The 9,794-nt window shown below is 49.4% G+C and overlaps 1 protein-coding gene across 1 annotated transcript; it reads left to right on the forward strand.

The window, feature by feature from the left end:
• The first annotated feature begins 583 nt into the window (after positions 1-583).
• On the forward strand, positions 584-7,234 carry ACOT4 (acyl-CoA thioesterase 4). Its single transcript, XM_003845974.5, has 3 exons — positions 584-2,414; positions 3,700-3,902; positions 5,019-7,234. Exons 1-3 carry the CDS (start codon positions 1,958-1,960, stop codon positions 5,622-5,624), a joined length of 1,266 nt encoding a protein of 421 aa, XP_003846022.2. The 5' UTR covers positions 584-1,957; the 3' UTR covers positions 5,625-7,234.
• The last annotated feature ends 2,560 nt before the right edge of the window (positions 7,235-9,794 follow it).

Below are 9,794 nucleotides of genomic sequence, written 5' to 3' on the forward strand. Positions count from 1 at the left end.
GGGCCCAAAAACCGAGCTACCTTTATTACAAAACTAAATAGAACAAACCTTCCCGCAACGTAGAAAAGAACCCCAGCAGGTTGCCACTGCTGGCTCTGGCAGCCTGCTTTTATTCCCTTATCTGGCCCCACCCACATCCTGCTGATTGGCCCATTTTACAGAGAGCCGATTGGTCCGTTTTGACAGGGTGCTGATTGGTTCGTTTACAATCCCAGAGCTAGACACAAAAGTTCTCCACCTCCCCACTAGATTAGCTAGATACAGAGTGCCGCTTGGTGCATTCACAAACCCTGAGCTAGACACAGGGTGCTGATTGGTGTGTTTACAATCCCTTAGCTAGACATAGAGATTCTCCAAGTCCCCACCAGACTCAGGAGTCCAGCTGGCTTCACCCAGTGGATCCCGCATGGGGTTCGCAGGTGGAGCTGCCTGCCAGTCCCGCGCCATGCGCCCGCACTTCTCAGTCCTTGGGCGGTCGATGGGACTGGGCGTTAGCGGAGCAGGGAGCGGAGCTCGTTGAGGAGGCTCGGACCGCGCAGAAGCTCACGGCGGGGGCGGGGGCGGGGGCGGGGGCGGGGGCGGGGGCTCAGGCCTGGCGGGCTGCAGGTCCCGAGCCCTGCGCCGCGGGGAGGCAGCTAAGGCCCGGCGAGAAATCGAGCACGGCAGCTGCTGCCCCAGGTGCTAAGCCCCTCACTGCCCGGGGCTTGCGGGCCGGCCGGCCGCTCCAAGTGCGGGGCCGCCGAGCCCACGCCCACCCGGAACTCGCGCTGGCCCGCAAGCCCCGCGGGCAGCCCCGGTTCCTGCCCGCGCCTCTCCCTCCACACCTCCCAGTAAGCTGAGGGAGCCGACTCCGGCCTTGGCCAGCCCAGAAAGAGGCTCCCACAGTGCAGCAGCGGGCTGAAGGGCTCCTCAAGCGCGGCCAGAGTGGGCGCCAAGGCCGAGGAGGCGCCGACAGCGAGCGAGGGCAGCCAGCATGCTGTCACCTATCACTAGCACTTTGGGACTACAGAGGCAGGAGGATAGTTTGTGCTCAGGAGTTCGAGACCAGCCTGGGAAACAGGGTGACACCTCCTCTCTAAAAATAAACATTTAAAAATTAACGTGGCATGGTGGTGCGCTGTCTGTAGTCACAGCTACTCCGAAGGCTGAGACAGGAGGATCACTTGAGCCTGGGAGGTGGAGGCTGCAGTGACCTGTGATCCAGCCACCGCCTTGCAGCCTGGATGACAGAGAGAGACCCTGTCTCAAATACAACAAAAAAGCAGGCCGGGCGCAGCGGCTCACGCCTGTAATCCCTAGCACTTTGGGAGGCCAAGGCGGGAAGATCACTTGAAGTCAGGAGTTCAACACCAGCCTGGCCAACATGGTGTAACTCCCTCTTTACTAAAAATACAAAAATTAGCGGCATGGTGGCGCGCGCCTGTAATCCCAGGTACTCGGGAGGCTGAGGCAGGAGAATCGCTTGAACCCAGGAGGCGGAGATTGCAGTGAGCCGAAGCGCCACTGCACTCCAGCCTGGGCGACAGGAGACTCCGTTTCAAAAAAAAAAAAAGTTAAAAACAAAACCTTCCATGGAGCCCATGAAAGGCTGGAATTTGGCTTGATCTCATTGGCTTCTGGTTTCACCACAAATTGATCATCCAACAACTTTCATTCCAACAACCGAGGGTGGTGTGAGGCAGAGAGGCTTTCTACGGGGTGGGTTGGGCGCCACACCTTGCGCGCCCCGGGGCCCAAGGAGACGATCCTGAAGAGGAGCCTGGCTACTTTTGCCTCAGACGAGTCCGGAGCGCCGGGTTAACCGGTCTGAAGTCCCAGGGGCTTTCTGGGACTGCTCAGCCACCGGCAGCTTCCGGCACCAGGGGACGCCGGACACCGTCCGGACATTTGGCGCGCTTGCCACGATCTTGGACGGGTCTCGGGCCTCGACCTTTGAATTCCCCGCTCCGGCTCCGAGATGTCAGCAACGCTGATCCTGGAGCCCCCAGGCCGCTGCTGCTGGAACGAGCCGGTGCGCATTGCCGTGCGCGGCCTGGCCCCGGAGCAGCGGGTCACGCTGCGCGCGTCCCTGCGCGACGAGAAGGGCGCGCTCTTCCGGGCCCACGCGCGCTACTGCGCCGACGCCCGCGGCGAGCTGGACCTGGAGCACGCACCCGCGCTGGGCGGCAGCTTCGCGGGACTCGAGCCCATGGGGCTGCTCTGGGCCCTGGAACCCGAGAAGCCTTTTTGGCGCTTCCTGAAGCGGGACGTACAGATTCCTTTTGTCGTGGAGTTGGAGGTGCTGGACGGCCACGACCCCGAGCCTGGACGGCTGCTGTGCCAGGCGCAGCACGAGCGCCACTTCCTCCCGCCAGGGGTGCGGCGCCAGTCGGTGCGAGCGGGCCGGGTGCGCGCCACGCTCTTCCTGCCGCCAGGTGAGCCGGTCTGCTGGCGGGTGGTGTGAGCGTCAGTGGCCTGAGTCTCCGTTTGTTTCCAGTGCTGATTTAGCACTGGTTTGGTTTCGGAGCAAGATCAGAGAAGCTAACATTGACTATGACAGTGGCCACTCTACCAAAATAGAGAGTTTGGTACCGGGCGTGGTGACTAACGCCTGTAATCCCAGCACTTTGGGAGGCCGAGATGGGCGGATCACTTGAGATCAGGAGTTTGAGACCAGCCTGGCCAACATGGTGAAACCCTGACTCTACTGAAAATACAAAAATTAGTCCAGCCTAGTGGCACACGCCTGTAGTCCCAGCCACTCGGGAGGCTGAGGCACGAGAATCGCTTGAACCTGGGAGATGGAGGTTGCAGTGAGCCGAGATCGCACCACTGCACTCCAGCCTGGGCGACAGAGCGAGACTCCGTCTCAAAAAAAGAAAAAAGAAAAAAAAGGATTTTTTGTTAGGCTGTGTACTACGGTTTTTACTGGCATTCTATCAGTTAGTCTCTATAATATCCCAATGAAATTGGTATTGTTATTCTGCAGATGAAAAAACAGGTTCAGGTCGTCAGGTACATTATCCACTTTGCTATTAATCACTACCCTACAGATTTCTACAGGCATCAGCCTGACTTGTCTAAGGCAGAATGATGACAGTGAATGAAGCTATTACCATGTCGTCTTCTCTAGTGTTCTAGGCACACTGTCTCTTCTCCACTTCTTCATGTGCTGCTTTATCACAGGTCACACTTCAGACTCCACTGCCTTTCTCACCTAAAACCATCTCTGGGTATTTATTTTTCTTTCCTCCCTTTCTACATAGACATCTGAAATATCAGTACACTAAAAACCAGAGGGCTGATGCAACAGAACATAAAGTTTTGTTTCAGTTTTTTTTTCTTTCTTTCTTTTTTTTTTTTTTTTTTTGAGACAGTGTCTGTCTCTGTTGCCCACGCTGGAGTGCAGTGGTGTGGTCACACCTCACTGCAGCCTCGACCTCCGGGGCTCAAGTGATCCTCCCTCCATTGCCTCCCAAGTAGCTAGGACTACAGGCATGCAACACCACACTGACTAATTTAAAAAAAAAAAAAAAAAGATTGTAGAGATGGGGTCTCACTACATTGTCCAGGCTGGTCTTGAACTCCTGGCCTCAAGCAATCCTCCTGCCTTGGCCTCCTAAAGTGCTGAGATTACAAGCATGAACCACTGTGTCCAGCCAGGAAAGCAAATTCTTTAAATTGTATAATGGCTTACATTTATAATATTTTGTTCTGTAGGACCTGGACCCTTCCCAGGGATCATTGACATCTTTGGTATTGGAGGGGGCCTCTTGGAATATCGAGCCAGCCTCCTTGCTGGCCATGGCTTTGCCACGTTGGCTCTAGCTTATTATAACTTTGAAGATCTCCCCAATAACATGGACAACATATCCCTGGAGTACTTCGAAGAAGCCGTATGCTACATGCTTCAACATCCCCAGGTTCTCCTCATGTCCTTTATTTAATCAGTCTCTCTAGAAATATCTCCATAGAGAGTGTAACCTTTACCACGTGCAGAAATGCTGCTCTGTTCCTCTTTCACAAAGATTTCTTCTGGAGACTTCCTTGGCTTAAGGTGCTATTTCCACTTTTTCTGTCAGATGAATTTGTGATATAGAATTAATTGTAAAATCCACATGAGATTTTATTTAGTAATATTAAATATTATCTGTATATTGCAAATTGAATTTCTAATCTACTGTCTTTGCATGCTTGTTTTTAAATTTTAATTTCCTGGTGTCAGAGTATGTTCTCAGATTTTGGTCAGAACTAGTCCACCCCTTTCAGAAGCCAAGAACAAACTTACTTACTCTGAAGTCTTGCTTTGTAATCATTTGCCAATACATATGGCAAATGATCTGATGAATGATTCACATCTTGAAACAGAACTTGGTTCCACACTATTGGATGCATTGCCACATGAAGACTTCAGTCAGACCTACCTGAATGTGGCCCTGAACTTGATGGGCTCTGTGGCTCAGCATTCTCTAGTGGATAATTCTCTGAAATGCTTATAATCAGTTTCCAAGTTTTTCAGTGATTTTAAGATTTGTTTGCCATGTGTTCAGCCAGATATTCTGCACATGGGAAGAAACTCCCCTGTCAGCTGAGGTTGATTTTCTTGTGGATGATTCCCAGATTAAAGCTAGCAGCATCTCTGTTTGCATTTTAGAAAAATGTTTTTGAATTGGATAAGTTATTTATTTATTTATTTATTTATTTATCTTTTGAGACGGAGTCTCGCTTTGTCACCCAAGCTGGAGCGCAGTGGCGCAATCTCGGCTCACTGCAACCTCCGCCTCCTGGACTCAAGCAATTCTCCTGCATCAGCCTCCCAGGTAACTGGGATTAGAGGCGTGCGCCACCACACTCGGCTAATTTTTTTTTGTATTTTTAATAGAGACAGGGTTCTGCCATGTTGGCCAGGCTGGTCTCAAACTCCTGACCTCAAGTGATCCGCCCACCTCCGCCTCGCAGTGTTGGGATTACAGGCATGAGCCACCGCACCCAGTCTGGATAAGTTATTGACTCAACTCTCCTCTCTTCTTTTCTTCCAGGTAAAAGGCCCAGGCATTGGGCTTTTGGGCATTTCTCTAGGAGCTGATATTTGTCTCTCAATGGCCTCATTCTTGAAGAATGTCTCAGCCACAGTTTCCATCAATGGATCTGGGATCAGTGGGAACACAGCCATCAACTATAAGCACAGTAGCATTCCACCATTGGGCTATGACCTGAGGAGAATCAAGGTAGCTTTCTCAGGCCTCGTGGACATCGTGGATATAAGGAATGCTCTTGTAGGAGGGTACAAGAACCCCAGCATGATTCCAATAGAGAAGGCCCAGGGGCCCATCCTGCTCATTGTTGGTCAGGATGACCATAACTGGAGAAGTGAGTTGTATGCCCAAACAGTCTCTGAACGGTTACAGGCCCATGGAAAGGAAAAACCCCAGATCATCTGTTACCCTGGGACTGGGCATTACATCGAGCCTCCTTACTTCCCCCTGTGCCCAGCTTCCCTTCACAGATTACTGAACAAACATGTTATATGGGGTGGGGAACCCAGGGCTCATTCTAAGGCCCAGGTAGATGCCTGGAAGCAAATTCTAGCCTTCTTCTGCAAACACCTGGGAGGTACCCAGAAAACAGCTGTCCCTAAATTGTAATGCATTTGTCTGTTGTTGACATGAGAGATTCAGGATCAGATTCTAGTGTTCAATAACCCTATGTGAATCAGATGTCTCCTGGATAACATTAAAGCCATGTCTTTGTCATTAATGGTGTATTTTACGTAACTTTGTTTAATAAGCTTTGTCGTTAGTTTTACTAATGTAACTTGCTTGTTGTAGAAGATTAAGAGGCATATGACACATATAAGTGAAAAACATTCCCACCAGTTAACATTTGTGTTTCCTTCTAGATTTTTTTAGTTAATGTTTTGAGTCATAGGTGAGCTTTAAAGCTGGTGACTTTTTCCATCACTGTGAAAGAATGGTCACTTAATGTTTGCTGTTCAACCATCAGTAGCAGGGTAGAATTGTCTTTGGCCAGAAACATACAGAGGGGTGTTAATATGAGGAAAGGCAGCTGACCTTTTCATTATAAACGTCAGAGAAGAATCTTTTGACAGGAGAAGATGAGACCTGTCTCTAGAATAGTTAAGTCTATACTCTCTTCCAAGGGTGAATTACTACGATCTATTTTCCCTCTCACTTCCTGTCTCTAAGAGCAGACCCCGGGGCCGAGTACAGTGGCTCACACCTATAATCCCAGTACTTTGGGAAGTCAAGGGGGGCAGATTGCTTGAGCTCAGGATTTCATGACCAGCTTAGGCAACATGGCAAAACCCAATCCCTACAAAAATTAGCCAAACATGGTACACACCTGTAGTCCCAGCTACTCGAGAGACTGAGGTGGGACGATTGCTTGAGCCCGGGAGGTCAAGATTGGTGCAGTGAGCCGTGATTGCACCACTGCACTCCAGCCCAGGCAACACAGCGAGACCCTATTTCAAAAGAAAAAAAAAGAATAGAACTTGGAAAATTGTACTGTGGTAATCCTAGAGGAATCACTCCTTTGTCTCCTTGACATCGACACTACATAGAATTTATTATTATTATTATTTTTTTTTTTTGAGACAGAGTCACTCTGTTGCCCAGGCTGGAGTGCAGTGGCATAATCTCAGCTCACTGCAACCTCTGCCTCCTGGGTTCAAGCGATTCTCCTGCCTCAGCCTCCCGAGTAGCTGGGATTACAGGCATGTGCCACCATGCCCGGCTAATTTTTGTATTTTTAGTAGAGACAGGGTTTCACTATGTTGGCCAGGCTGGTCTCGAACTCCTGACGTCAAGTGATCCACCTGCCTCGGTCTCCCAAATTGCTGGGATTACAGGCATGAGCCACCGCGCCCAGCTTACATAGCATTTATTAATATAAGTGTATTTGAAAAGATAATGGCTGAGAAATTTCCAAAACTAATGTCAAAGACATCAAGCCACATATTCGAGAAGAATTGTAAATGCCAGGCAGAATAAATACAAAGAAAAACTATGCTTATCACAGTAAAACTGTTTATGGTAATTTTATTTAATTTATTTATTTATTTATTTATTTTTTTTTTTGAGATAGAGTCTCGCTCTGTCACCCAGGCTGGAGTGCAGTGGTGCAATCTCAGCTCACTGCAAGCTCCGCCTCCCAGGTTCATGCCATTCTCCCTGCCTCTGCCTCCCGAGTAGCTGGGACTACAGGTGCCCGCCACCACGCCCGGCTAATTTTTTGTATTTTTAGTACAGACAGGGTTTCACCGTGTTAGCCAGGACGGTCTCAATCTCCTGACTTCGTGATCCACCCGCCTCGGCCTCCCAAAGTGCTGGGATTACAGGCGTGAGCCACCATGCCCAGCCATTATTTATTTATTTATTTGAGACAGAGTCTTGCTGTGTTGGCTGGGCTGGGGTGCAGTGGCACGATCTCAGCTAACTGCAACCTCTGTCTCCCGGGTTCAAGTGATCCTCCTGCCTCAGCCTCCCAAGTAGCTCAGACTATAGGCATGTGCCAGCACGCCCAGCTAATTTTTGTATTTCTTTTTCTTTTTTTTTCTTTTTTCTTTTCTTTTCTATTTTTTTTTTTTTTTTTTTTTTTTTTTTTTTTTTTTTTTTGAGAAGGAGTCTTGCTCTGTAGCCCAGGCTGGAGTGCAATGGCACAATCGCAGCTCACCACAACCTCTGTCTCCCAGGTTCAAGCAATCCTTCTGCCTCAGCCTCTCGAGTAGCTGGGACTACAGGTGCCTGCCACCATGCCTGGCTAATTTTTGTATTTTTAGTAGAGACAGGGTTTTACCATATTGGCCAGGCTGGTCTCAAATCCCTGACCTTGTGATCCATCTGCCTCGGCTTCCCAAAGTGCTGGGATTACAGGCATTAGCCACCACGCCTGGCCTTTTATTTCTTTAGTAGAGATGGGGTTTCGCCATATTGGCCAGGCTGGTCTTTAACTCCTGACCTCAAGTGATCCACCTGCCTCAGCCTCCCAAAGTACTGGGATTACAGGTGTGAGCCACTGCACCAGGCCTGTTTATGGTAATTTTAAAACATAGCTGTAAATTCATTGGCATTTCCCTCATCAAAAGATGGGAGACCTGCCGGGTGCAGTGGCTCATGCCTGTAATCCCAGCACTTTGGGAGGCCAAGGTGGGCGGATCACGAGGTCAGGAGATCAAGACCATCCTGGTTAACATGGTGAAACCCCGTCTCTACTAAAAATACCAAAAAACAAAAAAAAAAAACATAGCCGGGTGTGGTGGCAGGCGCCTGTAGTCCCAGCTACTTGGGAGGCTGAGGCAGGAGAATGGTGTGAACCCGGGAGGCAGAACTTGCAGTGAGCCGAGATCATGCCACTGCACTCCAGCCTGGGCGACAGAGCAAGACTCCGTCTCAAAAAAAAAAAAAAAAAAAAAAAAAAGAGATGGGAGACCCATGTCCCCTTCCTTCAAATCTGGATGAACTTGTGACTGTTTCAGTCACTAGAGTAGAGCGGCAGTGACTTTGCAGGAGAGGTCACAGAACGCCATGAGGATTCTACCTTGTTTGCCAGGAACACCTGCCTTTGGAGCTTGAGCCACTATGTAAGAAGTTTGGGACAGGCGCTGTGGTTCATGCCTATAATCGCAGCACTTTGAGAGGCCGAGGCAGGCAGATCACCTGAGGTCTAGAGTTTGAGACCAGCCTGACCAACATGGTGAAACCCCATCTCTACTAAAAATACAAAAATTAGGCCAGGCATTGTGGCTTACACCTGTAATCCCAGCACTTCGAGAGGCCAAAGCAGGTGGATCACCTGAGGTCGGGAGTACGAGACCAGCCTAACCAACATGGTGAAACCCCATCTCTACTAAAAATACAAAAAAGTAGCCAGGTGTGGTGTTGGGTGCCTGTAATCTCAGCTACTCAGGAGGCTGAGGCAGGAGAATCTCCCAAACCTGAGAGGCAGAGGTTGCAATGAGTCAAGATCACACCACTGCACTCCAGCCTGGGCAACACAGCGAGACTCTGTCTCAAAAAAAAAAACAAAAAGAAGTTTGACTACCTTGAGGATGTGATGATGCTGTGAGGAAGCTTAAAATACATGTATAAGCCAACCACAGGCACTCCTGTGACAGTCCCAATTGTGGTCAGCGTCTCAGTTATCTCAGCCCAAGTGCCAGACATGTGAGTGAAAAACACCTCCAGATCATTCTAGCCCCCAGCCATTTAAATCTCGGTGGAGACTTCACATAACCTCCACGGAGCAGTGAGGTCCCTCTCAAGCCCTGTCGAAACTGCAGATTTGTGAGCAAAATAGATTGTTTTTGTTTTATGTGACTATGTTTTCAGGTGTGTTTCAGTTATCTATTGTTGTGTAGCAAACCACCCTAAAACAGCAGCTTAAAACACTAACCATGTATTTTTCTCAAGAGTCTGCAAATGGGACAGGACTGGGTAGGAATGGATCACCACTGTTCGAAGTGACACGGGCTGCGGTAATTTGACTGAGGGGTTGAAACTCAGCCCAAGTAATTAGCAAGAAGGCCCAGATGGAGAGAAATTGAGAACCCCCTAAATCATATCCCTTCCTGAGTTCCCAATTGACAGCCAGCACCAACCTCCCTGCCATAAAAGTAGAGTCTCCAAGAGAGCCTAGCAAGCCTAGCAAGCAATTCTGCATGACCTTTGTTCAGCTTTGTCTTGGAAGCTATTATACATACTATCACTCTCCCATGCTCTATTGAACAAGGCAGTCAAAGGCTAACCAAAGTTCAAGGAGAGCATAGTCTGCCTCTTGAAAGGAGAGTGGCAAGG

The sequence above is a fragment of the Pan paniscus genome, chromosome 15 (genome assembly GCF_029289425.2).
Source record: "Pan paniscus chromosome 15, NHGRI_mPanPan1-v2.0_pri, whole genome shotgun sequence".
NCBI lineage: Eukaryota > Metazoa > Chordata > Mammalia > Primates > Hominidae > Pan > Pan paniscus.